This window comes from Lutra lutra, chromosome 4 (assembly GCF_902655055.1).
Source record: "Lutra lutra chromosome 4, mLutLut1.2, whole genome shotgun sequence".
Taxonomy (NCBI): domain Eukaryota; kingdom Metazoa; phylum Chordata; class Mammalia; order Carnivora; family Mustelidae; genus Lutra; species Lutra lutra.
The window spans coordinates 89,992,425-90,016,329 of NC_062281.1; the positions used below are offsets into that span (position 1 = coordinate 89,992,425).

At 40.9% G+C, this 23,905-nt stretch overlaps 1 protein-coding gene across 1 annotated transcript; it reads right to left on the bottom strand.

Moving 5' to 3' along the window:
- Positions 1 to 2,216: 2,216 nt before the first annotated feature.
- Positions 2,217 to 5,963, bottom strand: LOC125097325 (proline-rich protein HaeIII subfamily 1-like). Its single transcript, XM_047724898.1, has 2 exons — positions 5,906 to 5,963; positions 2,217 to 2,848 (listed from the first exon to the last, which is right to left on the bottom strand). The coding sequence occupies exons 1-2, from the start codon at positions 5,961 to 5,963 to the stop codon at positions 2,217 to 2,219; spliced, it is 690 nt and encodes a 229-aa protein (XP_047580854.1).
- Between the last annotated feature and the right edge of the window lie 17,942 nt (positions 5,964 to 23,905).

A 23,905-nucleotide genomic window follows, 5' to 3' on the forward strand; every position in this document is an offset into this window, starting at 1 on the left:
CTCCCAGAACCATGAAAGACAACAAAATTGTTGTAGTTCTAAGCCACCAAGTTTTGGGGCCATTTCTTATTCAACGATAGATAGTGGAACAATTTGTCTATGTATATATTGTATATCTCCCCCCACTAGAGTACAAGTTTCATGAAATCAGGAACTTTGTTTGCTAAAAGCTTTGTTGCTGTACTCCCAACACCTAGACCAGTGCTTGCATATAGCAAAGTACTCAATTAAAAATGTGGTGAAGAAGTGAATGGATACATGACACATTTTCAGCATGGTACACTAATGGTTATTGGTCAACAGTATGCCATACAGTCCGCTGGACTAGACCTCATTGGCAGAGAGGATGAGCTAGAATTTTCAGTATGGCCAAATCATTTCAACAAGAATATTTCAGAGGCAAATAATATTATAATGAATTATAATTACTGCAGGAAAGCATAAAATAGGATTTGAGCTTCATGTAGATTTGTCTTCCGGTGATTGATTCCATAATCCCATCATGGGCTTTTCCAGATCAGGTCTGGAAAGGCTTCAGAAGCACTTTCAGAAGGATTAGTGATTTTTTTTTTTCCCAATCCAAATAATAAAGATCTTGCTAAAAATGACAAGCTGAAATCATTCACATGTTCTTGGTATGAAATGAGATGAAGTGGAATGAAAAATGGATGGCATCATGTACACACACGTGCATGGGTGCACAATTTCTAATGCCTACTTCCATGGCCTATTTTTGGTCTGGTGGTTTGAATGGAATGTACATACATAAAAAATGAATAAATATGGTTCCGAATCTCCCCAGACTTGCATTAAGTACTTCAATTTACATTTGGTTTGGAGCAAGTATTTGTGTATTGCTTGGAGAGCAACAATATACTCACATATCCAAGGAAAATATTACAATATTATCAACTCTAGAAGTAAAAAAGGACAAAATTTCTTAGCTACCTGGAAGTTACTTTTTGTTTGGGGAAGAATTGCAGGAGGATGGTCTTGACTGGACCCATTGGTTTCTTTTCTTTCTTTTTTTTTTTTTTAAAGATTTTATTTATTTGACAGAGAGAGATCACAAGTAGGCAGAGAGGCAAGCAGAGAGAGAGAGAGAAGAGGAAGCAGGTTCCCTGAGGAGCAGAGAGCCTGATGTAGGACCCGATCCCAGAACCCTGAGATCATGACCTGAGCTGAAGGCAGAGGCTTAACCCACTGAGCCACCCAGGCACCCCGGACCCATTGGTTTCTTTGGGCCCATCCCTCGCAGCCTCAATTGGACCAAAAAGCACAGATGTGGAATCTACGTTTTCTTAGAATGGAGGATCTCTGCTGAGTCTATTGAAAATGGCTTCAAAGTAGTTTCCATACATGAATCACTTTGATAAACAATATATGCAATCTTTTTCCAGAATCCAGAAGCCCTCAGAATAAAAATGGATTTTAAAAGTTCTTCACTTAAGGCTAATGCCATAAGCCTACTTGGCTGAATGCCTCCTGAGGAAGAGTGTGTGCCATTTTGCTGCCTTTGTTCTAATGACAGTTGTTGGTGCCATTGGGCCTCACCATCTGGCCTGAGGTATGAGGTTCCCCTCTTGGTTAGGTTCAAGCCTTGGTTGTAAAGTGAGGAGATTCCCAAAATTTACTTGGGAAGTCCAGGCAAGTGATTTGGGCAATCTTTTCTTTGGAAATGCCATTTTTCTCACCAAAATTTATATGTTACTTCTGAAGCTAATTATTCTTTATTTCATTAAAAAAAAAAAAAATGTTTTTATTTATTTATTTATTTGCAGGCCCAGACAAACTTGACTAGAAAAGAAGCCCAGGCAGGAGTTAGGATGAGCCCATGACGTGCCACATGCTCCAACCAATTGAAAGGCCACGAGAGGGGGAGGGCGGAAGTGACGAGACGTATCCCTCCGCGGGGCGAGAGGGTCGGTGGGGGGAGTCGACGTTTCTCTCCCCCGCGCCAGCTCCCGTACACGGAGCCGCATTCCTTGGCCCCCCCACCCCCTCCCTCGGGGCCCCCCCGCCCCCCTCGGGAAAAAAAATCCACCCCAAATCACTCGAACCCGAGGGAGGTTTCTTTCACCCTCGGGGAGACGAGCTCTCAACGGTTCCTCTCAGCCGTCTCCCCCAAGCCCCCGTCCCCTCCCCTGCTCCCACCCCCTTCTCCCGGCGCCGGGTGCAAGGTCCCTTTAAGGCGACGGCGCCTTCCTCGGGTCAGACTACCGGCGGCGACGACCACGGGAGGTGAGTGAGCGAGCGGGCGAGCTTTCTCTCTCCCCACCCCCTTCTCCCGGGGGTTCCGTTATCTTTTCGCTAGGCGAGGCGCTCCGAGGCGAGACAATGAGAGGGGGATGGGGCGGGGGCGCGAGGGGTGGGGGCGGGGGCCCGGTGGCGCGCGCCCCCGCCCCCCGCAAGTGGCGGTGCGGCTCGCGGTGGCGGCGGGCGTGGGGAGCGGCGCGCGAGCGCGAGTGTGAGTGCGTGAGCCGCGGGAGCCGCGCGGCGGGTCGGACCGGGCGGCCCCTACTTGCCTGCCGGCCGCCCCCGCCCCCCGGCGTCCGCCGCGGCGCGCGCGCGCGCGCACTCGCGCCCCACGGCACCGCACACACCCGACGTCCACACGCACGCCCGGCGCGAGGCGTCTCGAAGGAGTGGGCGGGCGCGGGCGCGGGCGCGGGCGGCGGCCCGCGAGGAAGGGGGCGGGGGCGCGGACGGCTGTGAGGCGGCTGTGAGACGACTGGGCGCGACGGGAGGGGCGGGCGAGGGGGCGAGGCCGCGGCGAGGTGACGTCCCGGGGTGGGGGGTAGTGCTCGGTTCTCCCGCCGCGCCCCCGCCGACGAAGGAGTGGGGCGGCCTTTTTGAGCGCGAGGAGGAAAATGAGTGATCGTTGTGCCGCTCCCTTGTGTTATGTAATCTCAGCTAGGTCCAGTAGTACATCCTAAGCCTTAGTGCACTGCGGTTAGTTTACAAAGTCTCCTCCCTTGGCTCTAAAATTTCTTTGGGTTGGCGCCGTGATTTATAAGATGGGATGAGGCGGAAAATCTTTTATTTTCTGATGATTATATCCTGCCGCGGTGGGCGCCATGTTTATCCCAGGGACTATTTTTTCTAGATTCTCAGCACCTACTGGAAAGGAGTGGTGTCGTTGATCCACCTGCTTTCCTTCCTTTCTGCGAGTTGCCCTGATTTCCTCTCCCATCAGACGCGGAGTTATTAACAGGACATAACTGGACGTATCTCTGCTCACTTTTCTTGGACGTTCTCAGCTCAGAAAAAGGTAGAGCTGAGAAGAGTCTTGGAAGTCAATTAACCCAGTCTCGTTTTCGAAATGGAAATTGGGAAGGAGTTCTACCATCTCAGAACAACTGCCCTCTTGTTGCAGATTGTAGACTAGTATGCTACACTCTTTTAGACACCTCCCACCGCAGCTCAAAACCCCAGAGAAATGGTTTTACTTTCAAAGGATTTTCCCTTCTAGAGGGAGGGGAAATGGCGGGGGCAGAGAGGGCTGCTTCCTGATGAACGACGTTGAATTTCCAGACCCCGAGCTGCTCTTGGGACTGGGAGTTGGACTCTGAATTCGAACTAGTTCGCACAATCTTTAACTTTGGGATACTTAAAAAGTTCCTTGGAGATTGCTGAAAGAGCTGCTTGGGGGCCCTCATCCCCAAGTCTCTTTGGGTGGAATAGGGAGTGCCATCTTTTCGACATTTTTAACTTGCAGCCCTTTGGCTGAGGTAACCACCCCTTTGAGAATTATTGGTTTAGTGTAAAAGTGCTCAATATATAATAAAACAATTAAATGGCAATTTACGTCCTTGATTTCCTTCCCCTTAAAGTACCGTTATAACAATCATGATGGTGGTGTATCTCAAACTAAAAGAACAGAATGGGGATTCTTGGGATGAACAGGATTTTGTTTGTTTCCACCCCCACCTAGATTTTGGTGGTATAATCTAGCAAAGCAGGGTTTTTTTTTGTTTTGTTTGTTTGTTTTAGATTTATTTGAGAAAACAAGAGAGAGCACAATTAGGGGGTGGAGGGGCAGAGTGGGAGAGAGAAGCAAGATTCTGCCCTGTGCAGGGAGCCTGGTGTTGGTCTGGGTTGCAGGGCCCTGAGATCATAACCTGAGCTGAAGGCAGGTGCTTAACCAACTGAGCCACCCAGGCCCCCTGCGAAAGCAGTTCTTAAAGTGTGACCCGCTGATCTCTGGGGATTCTTCATACTCTTTCAGGGGAGCTGAGAGGTTATAACTATTTTCAAAATAGAAAATGCTAAGATGCTATTTATCTTTTTTCCAGTGACATTTGCACTGATGGTCCAAAAGCAAAGCTGGGTAAAAGTACTGGTGGCGCCTTAGCACACCATGTGAGAATGCCCTTGATGAAGCAGTAAAAATGATTTTTACTAAAGCTCAACTCTTCAGTAGGGTTTTTTTTTTTTTTTCCAATTTTTAAGAATCTGAATGGGAAGGATGCATAAAGCACTTATGCTGTGTAAGAAGGTATGATCCTTCTTTTTTTTTAATTTTTTATTTTTTTTTTAAGATTTTATTTATTTATTTGACAGAGAGAGATCACAAGTAGATGGAGAGGCAGGCAGAGAGAGAGAGAGAGAGGGAAGCAGGCTCCCTGCTGAGCAGAGAGCCCGATGCGGGACTCGATCCCAGGACCCTGAGATCATGACCTGAGCCGAAGGCAGCGGCTTAACCCACTGAGCCACCCAGGTGCCCAGGTATGATCCTTCTCACTTGTGAGATTGAGTTATGAGCTGCTTATTTCATGGAACAGCATTTTTACTTGGAAGAATGAATGGCAAACTACAGTTTTTCTCACTTTAATGTTTGGCACATACTTTCTTTTTTTTTTTTTTTTAAGATTTTATTTATTTATCTGACAGAGATCACAAGTAGGCAGAGAGGCAGGGAAGCAGGCTCCCTGCTGAGCAGAGAGCCGGATGCGGGACCCGATCCCAGGACCCTGGGATCATGACCTGAGCCCCAGGACCCTGGGATCATGACCTGAGCCGAAGGGCAGCGGCTTAACCCACTGAGCCACCCAGGCGCCCCTGGCACATACTTTCTTGATAGTGAGGTGAGCCTGTCGTTTTGAGGAAAGTAAATGACAGTATTTGTTGTTAAAGATAAAAATTTGAGAGTGAAAATTAGAATTTGTTAAAAGTGGACATCTCAGGTTTGACGGCTTTCCCAGTCCTTTTAAGCCTTTTCTTAAAACATCAGTATTAATGACTGTGATTTTTAAATCTTTTTATATTATATTTATAGTGAAATATGTCAGCATTTGAAGGATGAGCATGTCAGTAAATCTTTATTTCCTATGTGATCAATATCTGATGTTTCAAAATCATCATGAGTCAATGATCCTTTCAGGATGCAAGGTATACCAGTGTATTTTATTTTACTTTACTTTATTATTATTTTTTTTAAGATTTTATTTATTTGTCAGAGAGTGGGGAGAGCACTAGCCCAAGCAGGCTCCCTGCAGGACTCCATCCCAAGACTCTGGGATCAGGTCTAACCTGAAGGCAGACACTTAACTGACTGAGCCACCCAGGCATTCCTGCACCAGCGGATTTTAATATGTGACAAAGTAGGAAAAGTTGATTGATAGGGATTTAGATTCCAAGATGCAACTATTCTTTTTTTTTTTTATTAAGATTTTATTTATTTGAGAGAGAGAGAGCATGAGAAGGGGAAGGGTCAGAGGGAGAAGCAGACTCCCTGCCTAGCAGGCAGACCGATGTGGGACTCGATCCTGGGATTCCAGGATCATGACCTGAGCCGAAGGCAGTCCCTTAACCAACTGAGCCACCCAGGTGCCCCAAGATGCAACTATTCTTAAAGAAACTACCATTTGTTGAGTTCTAGTATTGTGTCAATATAGGCAACTACCTGAAAAGGTTTTTATACATTTCTCTTTTCCTGCTATCTGTGAGGCCACATAGTCCATATACTTAACCAAAGCAAAGCAATATAGAGCAACAGACAGAATGCATTAAGCAGCTATGAGAACCACACTGTCTTCTATTAAGCTAGACCTTAAAGATTGGGAAAATGTAAAACAATGTTACTCTCTAATAATTTGGGGGAAAATAGCTTTTATTTGAAAATGTTACTTATGTTAACTGATGGTTTGTTGTTAATTGCATTGTTAAGTACTTAATTATTTTGTTGTAATGCCTCATGGTAAATATCAAAAGGTGTAATCCACATAAATAAAAACTCCTTTACGGTCCTCAATAATTTTAAGACTGTAAAGGGGTCTCAAGACCAAAAAAAATTTGAGAATGACCCGGTGTGTCTCATGCTTCTGCTTTTGAGATCATCCAGATCTGCCTTCATTTAGGAACTGGAGAATTTACAAATGTTCGTTGGAGTTAATAAAAGAAGAAGCAGTGGCTTGGGGAAGAATTCTAGAGGAAAAGGTTGATTTGAATCCTGGCCTGCATTATAGTTATCTACTAACCATAACCTTGGGCAAGTTACTTAATCTCTCTAAACCTCCTTTTAAATCTCATCTGTAAAATGAAGTACTTAGTTCTACAATTGTAAGAATTCACTGGGATGATGAGTGTAAATTACATAATAATGTCTGGGGGTATCACGGTAAAATAAAATACATTCCAGGTAATGTTTCCATCTTTGTTCTACATTTGTGTTTTTTTGTTGAGGGTGGAGATTTCTGATTTAAATTACAAACCTAGAGCTGGTTGGTGCCTTTGTCAAATCTGTTTAAAATTTTATAGATTCTTTGGCATTTCTGGTTTGTGATATTAAAGCCATATCCACAAAAACGTTTTTACATGTAATTGGGGGGGGAGAAAAGGTAAGTGTTACTAACGTATTACTGGTATTTAACAAAGTTAAATGAAATTGAGGGAGTAGAAACGAGATTTAGGTATCATAACAACTGTCAGTGAGGGAGAGCTTTTTTTGGGAATGGGACTTCTGAATATTTAGCCCTTTAAAAATAGGGAACTTACTGCTTTAATTGTTGTTTTACTAAAGAGCACATAACTTATATCCAGGTGCTTCTTGATAGATTTGCTGTCTGCTAAATTGAGAATATTCTTTGTTTGGGAGTATTAGATTATTAATACATTGTGAATATTATATGTGAGATTCTACAACTGTTAGATTCTGTAAGAGACAAAATAGGTCATTGACCTATTTAATAGGTCAAAATAGCAAAAGACTGGATAAATAAAAGCTTCTTACAGATATAATAATTAGTTTTATAGCCACGTTAAGTATTAAGTAGTCAGTCCTATAGGTTTTCTAAAATTAATCTTTTTCAAAGCCAAAAACTGAGTTAACTTGAAAACAAATGCCAGTTGTTTTGAGGATTGTTTTTTTTCTCACTTGGTATAAGAGAAAGTGTATTTGGGGCGCCTGGGTGGCCCAGTGGGTTAAAGCCTCTGCCTTCAGCTCAGGTCATGATCCCAGGGTCCTGGGATCGAGCCCTGCATCTGGCTCTCTGCTCAGCAGGGAGCCTGCTTCCCGCCCCCCGCCCCCTCCTTTCTGCCTGCCTCTGTGCCTACTTGTGATCTCTGTCAAATAAATAAAATCTTAAAAAAAGAGAAAGACAGTGTATTCTTAAATGTTTTGTTTGTTTTTTAAAACATTTTTCCTGTTGCAAATGTTCTTTTTTATCTTGGTTTATGGGCGGGTATGTACCAGCAGTGAATTGAAAATGTTAAATTCTGAATTCTTCATTCCTGGTATTTACATCTATGAAAGAACCAGACAAATGAAAGGAGTTGAAAGCTTCAAGAGCCAAATCTGTCTGGAGAGTTTTGGTAGAAAACATGTTTTCCTAATATTATTTGAGATGAGGGTAGATAAACATTTGCTGCCGATTAAGTACCTCAAAAGTAGACTGACAGGTGTATCTGCTGGATTCTTTTTGTTGTTTTTAAATAACAGGTTGTTTGTAAAGATTCTTTGTATCTTGTTTTTCGATTATGTAGACTTTTACTAATTAGGGCTTGAGTATAGACTACCATATTTGCCAGCACTTAAGATATAATTAATTAATTTCTCTCTAGAAAGATGTATCTGGTATACCCATATTGTGGATGGAAAGATGAATGCCAGAGATTTAAAAGGCTATGGGAATTGCTGATAGTCCTGTGTGAGCTTCAGTGTTGAGTAAAGCCTACTGAGTACACAAAAATTAAGTTGTCAATGTAATTACTGTTATAAAATACAGAAATTAGGTTACCAAGATGTCAGATAATGGGTTGGAAATTATGGAAGATGGCAAAGTTCATCTCCTCTTAGAGTACCTCCTTGGTAGCCTACATAATCCACCTTAGATTCATGTCTTTTTTCTAACATTAATTATCATAGACATTTTAAGAAGTGTGTATATACAATCTATATGAAAATTGCTCCTAGAAATAAGAACATGTTAACAGAAAATTGAGTCAACAAGGCTACCAGTTTTAGTAAATGGCAAAAAGATAGTGGCAGAATAGGGTAGCACAAAAATATCACAACCAAAATATGAATAGGTAGTTTTTACCCCCAGCTTTTTTCTTTTTTAAAATTTCAGCTTTATTGAGGTATAATTGACAAATAAAATGTTAGAGATTTAAAGTGTACATTATGGTGATTTCATGTACATTGTGAGAAGATTCTCCATCTAGTTAATGAACACATTATCTCACATTTTTTGTGTGAAAAATTTAAGTTCTACTTTCAGCAAATTTCAATTATATGATACTGTGTTACTAGTTATAGTCACCATGTTTTGCATTAGATCCTCAGATCTTACTCATCTGATCTCCCAACTTTTTATTAAGAAAATTTCATCCATAGGGGGCACAAGGGTGGCACAGTTGGTTAAGCATCTACCTTCAGCTCAGGTCATAATCCCAGGGTCCTGGAATCGAGTCCTGCATTGGACTCCCTGCTCAGCGGAGAGCCTGCTTCTCCCTTTCCCTCTCTGCCCCCCTCCCTACCCCGCTTGTGCTCTCTTTCTGAAATAAGTAAAATCTGTAAAAACAAACAAACAAAAAAACCAACAACAGCAAAATAAAACCTCATACATGTAAAAGTGAAAGAATACAGTACAAGTACGGGCAGCGAACCCATTACCCAGACATGACTTTTTTTTTAAACGTACTAATGTCTATAAAGAAAGTACCAAAATGTGCATGTTTGCTGAAACACTTGAAAGTGAGTTATGACACTTCCAGTAAATAATTCATGCATTTGCTAAGAATAAATATATCCTCCTGCATAACTCTGATATAACTGTTCTAAGGAAATTTAAAAGTTATTCCTAGGTGGTGGGGGAAAATAGGTGAAATAAAGGGATTAAGAGTACACTTATCTTGATGAGCACTGGGTAATAAGTAGGATTGTTGAATCACTTATGTTGAACACTTGAAACTAACAGGGTATGTTAACTATAGTGGACTTGAGATTTAAGAAAGAAAAAATTTAAAAATTAAAATAATAAAAAGTAATTCCCAAGTATCATCTAGTATCTAATCTGTATATTCAAATGTTCCATTTGTTCCCAGAATGTCATTTATAGTTTTTATATGAACCAAAATCCAATAAAGGTTCACATGTTGCATTTGTTATGGCTCTTTAGTTTTTGGTTTTTTTTTTATTCAGTTTGGTGTGTGTGTCACATTTTTATTTATTTATTTTTTTAAAGATTTTATTTATTTATTTGCCAGAGAGAGAGGGAGAGAGAGCAAGCACAGGCAGACAGAATGGCAGGCAGAGGCAGAGGGAGAAGCAGGCTCCCCGATGAGCAAGGAGCCCGATGTGGGACTCGATCCCAGGACGCTGGGATCATGACCTGAGCTGAAGGCAGCTGCTTAACCAACTGAGCCACCCAGGTGTCCCTGTGTCACATTTTTAAAGAGAACATGTTACTAGTTTTATAGAATGCTCTATATTCTGCATTTGTCTGATTATTTCTTTATAGCGTGTCCCACCTTCTGGATTTACCTCTTTATTTCCTTATGGTGCTTTTCATTCCTATTTTGTTTTGTTTCCTACAAAATGCAAGTTAAATTTAAATGCTTCATTTAATTAAGGTTAAACATTATTGTCGGTGGCTTGTTTGTTGTTTACAGAAGAACAAGCCATACATGGTTGGTGACAGGCAGAGTTTGGATTATTGGCTGACTTTTTCTGTTTAAATTTAAATACTGTCAAAACCTTTGGTTTTCGAGATACAGAGCTATCTCTGTAACTTAAAGTTCGAACATAACAATAAGACTTAGAGAAAACACAGAAATAGATTTGCTTCATGTCATTTTGTTCACTGCCCTCTGAGAAAATGATTTGGAAGTTGGACAGGCAAGAAGGGTTGATATATTTAGCAGACACAGCCTATAGAGGAATTCCTGTAAAGGGGTCAACCAGAAAGTTTAGGGTGCCTGTGTGTTTCAGTCAGTTGAGCGTCCGACTCCTGGTTTTGGCTCAGGTCATGATCTCAGGGTCCTCGGATCCAGTCCTGCATGGGGCTCCATGCTAAGCGAGGAGTCTGCTTGAGATATTCTCTCCGCCACCCCCAAATAAATAAATAAACCTTTAAAGTAAAAACCCAGAAATTTAAGAAATGGAGATTAAATTAAAAGACTTTGGGAAATTATTTTCACAAAAATTATTCACTAGTCAGTACTAACGTACCAACAGTTACAAGCAATACTGGTAATAACCATAATCTTAAAAGATCAACATCATGATGCTCCTGTTTTATGAGGAGAAATTAGGTACTTGGGCAAAAAAAAAGAATGGCACAGAAGTTGTCAGGTAAAAACAAAGAGAAAATCAAGTTTCGCAGGTAGATTATAAGGTGAAACCAAATGCATAGGAGCTTTATAAAAATTAAATGTTTTTATTTTGTGAGATATAACCATCTGAATGGTTCATTGGAAACTTGTTCATTTTCTGTTTTTGCAAAGATAGATATTGTTAAAAGAAATGATAAGGGCGCCTGGGTGGCTCAGTCTATTAAGTGTGTGCCTTTGGCTCAAGTCCTGATGTCAGAGTCCTGGGATGAAGCCCCACGTGGGGCTCCGTGCTGAGAGGGGAGCCTGCTTCTTTCTCACCCTCTGCTCCTCCCACTGTGCTTGCTCTTTCTTAAATAATTAAGTAAATAAATAAAAAGAAATGGTAGTTTTTGATGCATACGATGTGGAATGAGAATTTTCCCCTTCAGAGCATGGATTCCGTTTGATCGAGGTTTCTCAGTCTTGGCACTATTGACGTTTTAGAGCAAATAAGTCCCTGGATGATGTATACATCATAGGATGTTTAATAGCACCCCTGGCCATGCCAGTAGCACCACTCCCCGATCCCACCCATAGTTATGACTACCAAAAATTTCTCCAGACATTGCCAAATGTCTTCTCAGGGGCAAATTCCCATTTTTGAGTATCATTGAGTTAGATAAAATCCACTGGCATGGGTGAAGATTTCTTAGTAATATCCTCTATGATATGCTTTCCCTTTATGTAATCCATACACAGATCTTGAACCCAAATTTCTTCTGCAGATAGGCTACATAGCTTGGTCTGTGCCTGGTATGTGTTGGAGAACAGTGGGATATGATGGAATTTTTTTTAAGTCTACTGGAAATTTTATTGAAGGGAGAAATGAGCTCTTCATTTAGAAATCAAAGGTATAGGCTTTTTGCTTTATCTAACACCCTTCCAACCCAGTTTCCTTGGAAAGGAACTTTATTAGCTATATATGCTTATATGCTATAGATAGTTTTTGTTAGGAATAGTTGAGATTGATATTTGTTTGATATCTTTATCTTGGTCTTCAAGAAAAGACTGTCTTTCAAAACATAGTGACTTGCTAAAGAGCTTGATTAAACTAAATGCATCATCTTGGGGCACCTGGGTGGCTCAGTGGGTTAAAGCCTCTGCCTTCAGCTCAGGTCATGATCCCAGGGTCCTGGGATCGAGCCCCGCGTCGGGCTCTCTGCTCGGCGGGGAGCCTGCTTCCTCCTCTCTCTCTGCCTGCCTCTCTGTCTACTTGTGATATCTGTCTGTCAAATAAATAAATAAAATCTTTTAAAAATAAATAAATAAATGCATCATCTTTGTTAACCTTTGTCCTTAAATTTTTAAAAAATAATTTTTTTATTAAAGATTTTTTTTATTAAAGATGTTGTCTATCACAGCAAGGATTTTATCAGACACTACTGAGTGTTCTGTCAGAAGGACTTAGGAGCCAACTGAAGAAGTTCCAATGGCCAAAATAGGACATTTTTGAGTGTCAGTAAAATACTGCATTGGATCAAACACATAAATTATGTTTAAAATATAAGGGTGCCTGCGTGGCTCAGTTGGTTAAGTGTTGGACTCGTTTTTTTTGTTTGTTTGTTTGTTTTTTAAGATTTTATTTATTCATTTGACACAGAGATCACAAGTAGGCAGAGAGGAGGAAGCAGACTCCCCACTGTACAGAGAGCCCAATATGGGGCTCAATCCCAGGACCCTAAGATCATGACCTGAGCCAAAGGCAGAGGCTTAACCCACTGAGCCACCCAGGCGCCCCAAGTATTGGACTCTTGATTTTGGCTCAGGTTGTGATCTCAGGGTTGTAAGATTGAAACCTTAAAATTCTCTCTCCCCCTCTCTCTCTGTCCCTGGCACTCCCTTTCTTAAAGTAAAGTGATAGATATGATATAATATGAGGGTGCCTGGGTGGCTTGATCGTTAAGCGTCTGCCTTCGGCTCCTGTCATGATCCCAGAGTCCTGGGCTCAAGCCGTGCATCGGGCTCCCTGCTCAGCGGGGAACCCTGCTTTTCCCTCTCCCACTCCCCTGCTTGTGTTCCGTCTCTTGCTGTCTTTCTCTCTGTTAAATAAATAAATAAAATCCTAAAAAAAATAAATTATGATATAGTTTAACAAGTTTATTGGTCACTTTGGTGAAATGCTATTGAATTATCTTGAAAACTGGTAAAGGGAAAGAAGCAAGCAGGATAGAAGGAATACCCACCACTGGGTAACCAAATAGATATATTTTACCTTTTTGTTTTTTAATTATTTTTTAAAAATAATTTCTGCATCCATCATGGGGCATACTCCAATGACTGAGCCAGCCAGGTACCCCTGCTTTTTGTCTTTTGTTTTGTTTGGTTTAAGATTTATTTATTTTATTTTGAGAGAGAGAGTGTGGGGTAGAGGGTGACAGAGGGAAATTGAAAGAGACTTTCAAGCAGACTCCCCCCTGAGTGCAGAGTCAACATGGGGCTGGATCTCATAACCCTGTGATCATGACCAGAGCTGAAATCAAGAGTCGGACACTTAACCAACTGAGCTACCCAGGCGCCCCTGTTTTTTGTCCCAATTAATAAATGAAGAAGGAATGATATAGAATGATTAGATCCAGCATTGAGCATGCCTACTGATGGAGGAAAACCTCATCCTTATGAGTAGTCTTAGGGTAAAAACGTTCAGCCTGTATCTAATCCTGCCACTAGGTCCACCTGTCAGTTTCAAGATATTCAGGGCACAGAGGCATGTAAATAAATGCATTGGGTATGGGATCAGCAATATCCTGGTTGTAGAAATTATAAGAGGTAAACTGGTTCTTCAACAAGTAAATTGCAAGGGAGGGGGAAAAAAACATGAAGGACGACCTAGAAATTAAAAGATACAGGAGGGGCGTCTGGGTGGCTCAGTGGGTTAAGCCACTGCCTTCGGCTCAGGTCATGATCCCAGGTCCTGGGTTCGAGCCCCACATCGGGCTTTCTGCTCAGCAGGGAGCCTGCTTCCTCCTCTCTCTCTGCCTGCCTCTCTGCCTACTTGTGACTTCTCTCTGTCAAATAAATAAATAAAATCTTTAGAAAAAAAAATAAATAAAAGATACAGGAAACTTCCCAAATAATCATGATATATATGGACCTTTTTTGGATCCTAATTCGAACAAACTTTAAGAAGTATGGTATTTGAGAGAATTTGAATTGAAAGTTGGTATTTTTTTTTAAATAAAGATTTTTTTTTTTTTTTTTTTTTTTTAAAGATTTATTTATTTATTTGACAGACAGGAATCACAAGGAGGCAGAGAGGCAGGCAGAGAGAGAGGAGGAAGCAGGCTCCCCGCTGAGCAGAGAGCCCGATGCGGGGCTCGATCCCAGGACCCTGGGATCATGACCCGAGCTGAAGGCAGAGGCTTTAAACCACTGAGCCACCCAGGCGCCCCTTAAATAAAGATTTTGTTTATTTATTTATTTGACAGAGATTACAAGTAGGCAGGCAGGCAGAGAAAGAGGAGGAAGCAGGCTCCCCGCCGAGCAGAGAGCCCGATGGGGGGCTCGATCCCAGGACCTTGGGATTATGACCTGAGCCGAAGGCAGAGGCTTTAACCCACTGAGCCACCCAGGCGACCCTGAAAGTTGATATTAAGGGACTGTCAGTTTTTAGGCATTTAATGATATGTTTTTGTTATATGATCTTTTAAGTCTTTATCTTTTAGCGCTGCATACCAAAGTATATACGAATATGATAGGGATTAGCTTCAAAGAAATATGAAGGAGGGAGGGCATAGATAAAACAAGGACAACTTTGGGTTGATAATTTTTGAAGCTGGGTTATGGATACATATCTACTTTTGTATTAGAATTTTTATCATTTTTTTTTAAATAAAGATTTTATTTATTTATTTGAGAGAGCGAGTGAGCTAGTGAGCTCAGGCATATGCAGAGGGAGAAAAGGAAAAGCAGACTCCCTGCTGAGCAAGGGTTAGGGTTAGGTCCCCAGGACCCCAGGATCATGACCTGAGCTTAAGGCAGCTGCTTAACAGACTGAGCCACCTACGCACTCCTATATCTCATTTTTAAAATAGCACAAAAGAATCATAGCGCTTCTTGATTCAGAGACTCATAATTGGAATGTGATGAAAGTTTGCCACTTTCACTTGGTTATAGTATGATTCTCAAATTTGCTGCCCATCCCAAGTTTTCTTCTTGATGTGGCCCTGCATTACCTGTGTGCTAGCCTTTATTTTCTGAAATCCATTTTTTTACCTGGCAGTTATTCAGAAGAAATGAAAATACCCCTAAATTGAGTAAGAATTGAATTTCAGCTTCTTTGTTAATGTGAGAAGTACTAAGTCTGAATACACTTAACAGCAAAATAATAGAGAAGGGTGGGGGGGAAATCCAGGTTTTTGTTTTGTTTTGTTTTCCTTGTGAGAAATTAAGTTAAAGGTTTGGTGTGGAAAGAGGTGTTAAATGTGAGTAGAGTGATAGTTTGGGAAGATCCATATATTGTAGTACTGCGTATTTAGTAATTCCTGCCTCCTTCGATCAAAAATAGTTGAAAGGTGACTATATATGCCATGCATCATTTGAAAGACCACAGAGAATGATGGTGTTTCTGTCATGAGCATCTTGGTAGAGATACGAAATAACAGCATTTCATCATATTAATGAAAGTTTCTTTTTGATAACTGGAAAACTACAAGAAAGGTGCTAAATTCGCATTTTCATTGTTCAAGTTTGTGAAGTATTTAAGTTGGTATCTCTATTGTGGTGTGGCCCATCTTTTCAAAAGAGTTGTTTTTTGACCCTGAACTATAGGTGCTAAAAGAGTGATCATGCTCAGAGATAAGAGTCTAGGCCATAATTGAGGACTGTTTGAAAAAAAAAAAACTTGGTTTCAGTGTCTTTCAGAGGTGTTAGATACAAGTTTGTGAAACGTGCTCAGTTAACAGATGTGTTATTTTTTTTTTCTGGGTTGACGAGCCTTATTGGTTAATTCCATCTTGCTTATTGTAAAGAACTTGGAAACTATTTTCTTTTTCTTTTTTTTTTTAAGATTTTATTTATTTATTTGACAGAGAGAAATCACAAGTAAGCAGAGAGGCAGGCAGAGAGAGAGGAGGAAGCAGGCTCCCTACTGAGCAGAAAGCCCGATGTGGGGCTTGAACCCAGGACCTGGGATCATGACCTGAGCCGAGGGCAGCGGCTTAACCCACTGAGCCACCCAGGCGCCTCGGAAACTATTTTCTGAGTTGAATTTTTTACCTGTCTTGAATCTTTTAATGTTTATTGGTTGTCTTGGCAGAGCATATATCTGGGAAGTTCTTTTTCTCACTCACTTGGTAGAAGCTGGTTAGGTGACAGACACTTAGCCCTCTTTTCAGATTTACTCTTCCCGCTCTGTTTCTTAGAGTATCTTTTTCATGGGAGGACTTAACATAGTATGATTTTGTGATCACATGGAAGAAACTTTTGATTATTCTTACTCTAACTCATTGCATTACAAAATAAAACATGTACTCAAGTTTCTTAAAATATTGTAAATAGTTGAGGTAAAAGACCAGACTTTTGGATATGCTATTAAAATATCCATATGCATGACGTTGAAAACCACAATTTGCATTCAGATAACTCTGCTTACTCAGAAAGAAAGTTTCTTATTGATTGCTCAGCATATGTATGAGGAGTTTGCTTTGCTTGCACCTTGTCAGGGTTGAAAGAAGGTGCTTGAGAACCATCTATAGAGGTTATCATCCACAGTTTATATGTCTTCTGCTGGTTGTTTGATATTTATGCATTATTTGTCTGTTGGCTATGAGCCTGAGAAAGTTAAACAGCAAAGAGAACTGGTATAAAATTAAATAGTTACAAAAGAAACTTGTTGGGGCACCTGGGTGGCTCAGTTGGTTAAGTGTCTGCCTGCGGCAAAGGTCATAATCCCAGGGTCTTGGGATTGAGCTCTGTGGCGGGGGTGGGCTCCCTGCTCATTGGGGAGCCTGCTTCTCCCTCTCTCTCTGCCTTGAACCCCCCTACCTCGTGTGCACGTGCTCTCTCCCTGGCTCACTTGCTTTGCTTTCTCAATAAATAAAATCTTTAAAAAATAAAAATAAAAAGCAAAGTTGTTTAGAATGTTTTCTTTTTCAATGAAACTGGACTGGACAATACAGAAGTTTGTGTTGTGCAGTCTTTGCTCAAGGAATGCCCGTGATACAGATTTGGCTTCTTTTTAATTCGGTTTCTGGCTAGCATCGTCTTTTATATAGATAAGTTCAATGTGAAACTAAGAAAACTTAAGTTGGTACCTTATATATATGGTTTTTTTTTCCTTGTACGTATCTTCTCCCCTCTGTGATTTTGGTCTGGGAAGACAAATAATTAGAATATTAGAGATCAGTTAGAATCAAGTTAGGCACTTTACCCATTGACACTGTGGGCAGTTGGCTACAGCTAACTCACCTGGGACATTTCAAGGGAATAACACCATCTCTTGGGCATCCTCAAAACGAATCCATCAAGTTGGATCCAGCTACTTAGACTATTTATTTAGTTTTAGGTTGGTTGTTTTGTTTTGGCTTAGGGGTATGGTAAAAAAAAGTTTCTGAAATACTAAGGGCACTCTGTGAGAACCTTTGCATTAAAGGCTTTGTTTGAACATTGAGCATAATGCTTCCACAATTCCAAGGCAGATTGACCTTTAGTCAACTAGTATTGGGGGGGGGCAGAATAGCAGGCAATATCTCTTTGTTTGCATTGCAAAGGTGTAAGCTTTATGTTTATAAGAAGCATGTAACTTAGGCAAGTGTTTTCAAAGTAAAGGCTAACTCCAAAATCATGGTGAATTACAAGGATACAATTTGGGGGGGGACTGTTACCCACTTTCTGAATTCAGAGCAATCCAGAATTTGACCCTGCAACATCATCGTTTTGAAAGAACAACTAACAAGCCTACGTTTATAAACTGGGACTAGGCTCAGGTTCTTTATTTTATTTAAATTTTTTTTAAAGACTTTATTTATTTATTTGACGGATAGAGAGATCACAAGTAGGCAGAGAGGCAGGCAGAGAGAGAGAGGAGAAGCAGGCTCCCGCTGAGCAGAGAGCCTGATGCAACGCTCGATCCCAAGACCCTAGGATCATGACCTGAGCCAACCTGAGGCTTAACCCACTGAGCCACCCAGGCACCCTCCAGAATATACATTTAAATTAAAGACGCTGTACTTGCATGATTTGCCTCACCCTAATCACAGCCAAACCCTAGGTATTATAAATTAAACTTTTATACTCTTAATTATTGAACAGTTTTCTATGGTCTTTTTCATAATGAATTTTTTTTTTCAAGGATAAAAGTTATAATTTTGGATCCTTCTAAATGTGGGAGGGGGGAGGTTAGGGGAAATAGAGGGAGCACGGGGGTGGGTTACTGATAGATTCAAGAATCTGATTCCATATTTTGTATAAAACTACTTCTCTCATTCTGAGGTCAGTATCTTATTTTGTCTTTTTTTCTTGTAGCATGGCGGACACCGACCTCTTTATGGAATGTGAGGAGGAGGAGCTGGAGCCATGGCAGAAAATCAGTGATGTCATTGAGGATTCTGTTGTTGAAGATTATAATTCGGTGGATAAAACTCCTACAGGTAACGAAAGCTCATGATCTTAAATTATTTAAATTGATTCAGTTGGATTGCATTTTTGTTAAGAAAGTGTGAGGCGGAAGAGGACTTTAAGAATCCTCAGTGTGGCACTGGTGCTTTTTTCCTATGCTCTAGTCTGTAAACTCTAGCCTCAGTTTCTTCATACATAAAGCTAGAAACACTATACTTAATTCATTTAAAACATTGACAGTTGAATTAACTAATGCTTATCAAATATTTATCAATTCTCTTACAAATAATGAATGAACGAGAATGCAAAGTAGTGGTGTGTGTCAGTGTTCAATTATATACCCAGTCAAAAACAGGATCCCATAGTCATTTTCTTCTTCTTCTTCTTCTTCACTTGATCTTGGTTTCCTTTGTGAGCTGAGCAGAATTTTCTTTGTGTCTGCCTTCATGGAAAGTTTACAAACTTAGGCTTGTTAGCTGCTCTTTGAAAAAGGTGATGTGGGACGCCTGGGTGGCTCAGTTGGTTGGGCAGCTGCCTTCGGCTCAGGTCATGATCCCAGAGTCCTGGGATCGAGTCCCACATCGGGCTCCTTGGTCGGCGGGGAGCCTGCTTCTCCCTCTGCCTCTGCCTGCCACTCTGTATGCCTGTGCTCGCTCTCTCTTCCTCTCTCTCTCTGATAAATAAATAAAATCTTTAAAAAAAAAAAAAAAGAAAAGAAAAAGGTGATGCTGCAGGGTCAAATTCTAGATTGCCCTGAATTCAGAAAGTGGGTGATAGTTCTTTTCCCCCTATAAATTATATTTGTTGTTCTCTTTATTTTTATCTTCCCTGCCTTGAGACCTGAAGACGGCATTGGTTTAGGCTGAAACAGGACACAGTTCGGAATCTTGTGGATGTCTTACTGTGCATGCATGGTTATGAATACCAATAGTGGTGATAATAAACCTTTGAGTCCTAGAGGTTTGCTTGTTCTATATAAGCAAAACCTTAAAATACTGTTTCAGTGAGCTCGTGATCTAAATTAACCAGGCAGTATGAGATGAAGAAGGCTTTGTGTCTAATTGGTGGAGTAAGGGATGGGTAGAAGGAGAAATCAGATGCACAGTTGGATTTGCAAAGAAAGCAGTAAACTTCTAGAGACCCACAACAAGATGAAAAGGGATTAGAACAGTATCCTTCAGTGTCATCTGTCCCTGTCTCCAAGTGACTGTGCCTCCCCTTCCCCACAGTTTCTGTGAGCCAGCAGCCAGTCTCGGCTCCAGTGCCCATCGCTGCCCATGCTTCTGTTGCTGGGCACCTCTCTACATCCACCACCGTTAGTAGCAGCGGGGCACAGAACAGCGAAAGTACAAAGAAGACTCTTGTCACACTAATTGCCAACAACAATGGTAAGTGGGATTATCTGGAAATTCTTCCTGGGCCAGAGGGTAAGAGAATTAAAGAGGTTTTAGGAACAGCTGTACCCATTTAGTTTTAGGTATTGATGTGGTTCTACTAGTTGGAGTGAATTTAGTAATGATTCTGTGATACGGAAGTGATTCAGGAGTGGTGCTGTTCCTTCTGAGTTAGTGCTGAATTGGATGCTGGTGTTACAAGTCTGAGGGCACCTGATTCTTGCTGCTGATAATTTCTAGGAGAGAAAATGTAAACCCCAAATTCCTAACTATTAAAGAGATCTGGATTTTTTATTTGTTTTTGTTATTATTATTATTATTTTTATTTATTTTTTTTTTTAATTTTTTTTTTTTAAGTAGAAAAGCCCTACTAGTTTGTTAAGAATTCTCCAAGGGCAGCTTTGTTCTGGATTTTTTTCTGGCAGATTCATTTGGTTACTGGTTCCTGGGTATGAAAAATAGGATAGGGTTGTTGTCTACTTGAAGGAAATGGTGAAAGAGTAGTGTTTTTAGTGTATTTATTGACTAGAGAAGCTGTATAGTACTGGTTTCTATTTCATTTCTGATGACTGTTTTTACACTCTAAAGATGAATTATTGGAAAGTTATGTCTTAAGATTCATAAGTAGAATAAGCACTTTGTAGAATCAATTGTGTTGCTTTATTATATAAAAATAGCTTTATTAATAAAAATATTACATGTATTGAAGAAAAAGTACAGTGAAAAAATAAAAGAAAATAATTTTAACTGTAATTTCACGAACTGGAGATAACTAGTTGTAACTTTTATTTTGTACATGTATGTACTTTTATATACTTCATATGCTATAACGTAATGATTTACTTTTTTCAAAAATGGATCATACAGACTCTGCTCTTTGCCTCCCTTTTCCCCTTTTTATGTAGTGAATATGTTCTCATTTTAACAAATGTGTGTCTGTAACATTGTTGATGAATAACTCTGCAGTTGACCCTTGAACAGCCTTGGAGTCTGGTGCCACCTGGCTGCACAGTTGAAAATCTGTCTATATTGGACGCCTGGGTGGCTCAGTTGGTTAAGCGACTACCTTCAGCTCAGGTCATGATCCTGGAGTCCCAGGACCAAGTCCCACGTTGGGCTCCCTGCTCAGCAGAGTCTGCTTCTCCCTCTGGCCTTCTCCCCTTTCATGGTCACTCGCTCTCTTGCTTGCTCTCTCTCTCTCATTAAAAAAAAAAAACAACAAAAAAAAAACTGCATATAACTTTTGACTCCCCAAAAGCTTACTTAAAGATAGCCTTCTGTTAATAACAGTTAATTAACACATATTTTGGATGTAATGTGTATTATACTGTATTCTGACAATAAAGTAAGCTAGGGAAAAGAAAATGTTATTCAAAAAATCATGAAAAAGAGAACCAACACAGTACAGTACTGTATGTATTGAAAAAAAAAATCCACGTACAAGTGGACCCGTGCAGTTCAAACCTGAGTTGTTCAAGGGTCCGCTGTATTTCCTGTCATTTGGTTAACTGTTATTAACAGTAATAGTAGTGAAGGCCTGTACTGCTGCTTTAAAGAGCTGTGGTGAGCATGTCTATCTTTTCTCACATCCTTAGTTCTGAGAATGTATTTACAAATTTCAGATTGTTGAATCAAAGGTCGTCACAGTTTTTAGGATTTTGGTAATTTTCCTGAACTGGCCATCTAGAAATGTTATATCAGTTTAGATTTCCATTAGAAGTGCATATAGTGAGGGGCACCTGGGTGGCTCAGTGGGTTAAAGCCTCTACCTTTGGCTCAGGTCATGATCCCCGGGTCCTGGGATCGAGCCCCCCTTGGGCTCTCTGCTCAGCGGGGAGCCTGCTTCTCTCTCTCTCTGCTTGCCTCTCTGCCTACTTGTGATCTCTGTCTGTCAAATAAATAAAATATTAAAAAAAAAAAAAAGAGGTGCATATAGTGGGGTGCCTGGGTGCCTCTGTTGGTTAAGCGACTGCCTTCAGCTCTGGTCCTAATCCCGGAGTCCCGAGATCAAGTCCCACATTGGGCTCCCTGCTCAAAAGGGAGTCTGCTTCTCTCTCTGACCCTCCCCCTTCTTGTGCTTTCTCTCTCTCAAATAAATAAATAAAATCTTTAAATTTTTTTTTTAAGATTTTATATATTTATATGACATTTATATGATAAGCACAGGGGAGCTGGAGAGGGAGAAGCAGGCTCCCTATTGAGCAGGGAGCCTGACGTGGGCCTTGATCCCAGGACTCTGGGATCATGACCTGAGCCAAGGGCAGTCGCTTAGCAAACTGAGCCACCCAGTCAACTCTCCTGTATTTCTCCTTTTTTTTTTTTAAATTTGAGAGAGAGAGCATGAGTAGAGGGAGGGGCAAAGAGAGACAAGCAGACTCCCTGCTGAGTAGGGGCCCCTGACATGGGACTTGATCCCAGGACCCTGAGATACTTTTAATATTCAAATTCAAATGTTAACCCATACTAATGGAAAAAAAATTGGGTATAGACTGGTAACCATAGTTACATGTGTCATGCGTATTCTTCCAAAAAATTTTCTTGCATAGATAAGCATGCATTAATAGATCCAGTTTGCCTAGCCATCTCCTTTTTGCATAATGTAGACAACTCTGTAACTTTTTTTATCTTACATTCTTTTTTTTTTTTTTTTTTGCTTTTAAGATTGATTTATTTATTTATTTGACAGAGATTACAAGTAGGCAGAGAGAGAGAAGCAGCAGCAGGCTCCCCGCTGAGCAGAGAGCCCGATGCGAGGCTCAAACCCAGGACCCTGGGATCATGACCTGAACCTAAGGCAGAAGCTTTAACCCACTGAGCCACCCAATCTTAGGGATCCCTGGTGGGTGGGGAGTCTACTTCGTCCTATCCCTCTGCCTCTCCCCCTGCTTGTGCTCACTCTCTCTCCTTATCTTACGTTATTGATATAATTACATCGCCCCTTATCTTATATTCTTGAAATGCTAATCTAGGTTTAGGGATGGGACTTCAGAATAGAGTGAATTAAAAATGTTCCATTATTATTGGAAGGAGGAGGTGGCTATTGGTAACCAGGCACCAGCCACACAGGCGCCCCAAAATGTTCCATTTTGGGGCGCCTGTGTGGCTCAGTGGGTTAAAGCCTCTGCCTTCAGCTCAGGTCATGATCCCAGGGTCCTGGGATCAAGCCCTGCATTGGGCTCTCTGCTTAGCAGGGAGCTTGCTTCCGCCTCTCTCTCAGCCTTCCTCTTTGCCTACTTGTGATCTCCGTCTGTCAAATAAATAAATAAAAATCTTAAAAAAAAAAAAAAAGTTCCATTTTTGGCATGCATGGGTGGAGCAGTCAGTTAAGTGTTGGATTCTTGGTTTTGGCTCAGGTTGTGATCTCGAGGTTGTGGGATTGAGCCCCATGTTGAGCTCCGCACTCAGCACAGAGTCTACTGGAGACTGTCCCTCCCCTGCACACATGCTTTCTCTCTCTCTCTTTCTCTCAGATAAATTAGTCGGTCAGTCAGTCTTTTAAAAAAAAATGTTCCAGGGGCGCCTGGTGGCTCAGTAGTTAAGCTTCTGCCTTCAGCTCAGGTCATGATCCTAGGATCCTGGAATTGAGTTCCGAATTGGACTCCCTGCAGCTCAGGAAACCTGCTTCTCCCTCTCATACTCCCCCTGCTTGTGTTCCCTCTCTCACTGTGTCTCTCTCTCTCTGTCAAATAAATAAATAAAATCTTTTTTTTTTTTTTTTAATGTTCTTTCAACCCAATTTTCCTCTGTCTTCTATTTAGTTGTATTGGTGTATTATCTACTTAATACATTAATAACATAGCAAGAGAGAACTTTTAACCAATTCAGTATTCTTTCACTTAGTGTACTTTATACTTGAGATAGTTAAAAAGTTGTCTTTTCCTGCTGCTTCCTTTTAAACCAGTTTTAAAACTTATCTGGCTCCTGGTTACCAAAAGCCACCTCCTCCAATAATAATATTGTAAAAAACTGTTTTGGGGGAGGGTATGGATTTCGCTTTTATAATTTACCTGGTTTCTCTTGTTTCCCTTGCCCTCTCTACATGGAAAACCATTTCCTTGACTCTTGTTTTTTGTGTTTGTTTTTTTTTTTTTTTAAGATTTTTTTATTTATTTGACAGAGACATAAGGAGAGAGGGAACATAA

What these genes read in the sequence shown, in the direction of transcription:
- LOC125097325 (XM_047724898.1), bottom strand. Translation starts at nt 5,963, where the DNA reads ATGGACTATGTGGCCTCACAGATAGCAGGAAAAGAGAAATGTATAAAA. An exon ending in ATGTATAAAAACCTTTTCAG is followed by an intron (nt 2,849 to 5,905) that starts GTAGTTGCCTAT and finishes GCGCTCAAAAAG; the next exon opens with GCCGCCCCACTCCTTCGTCG.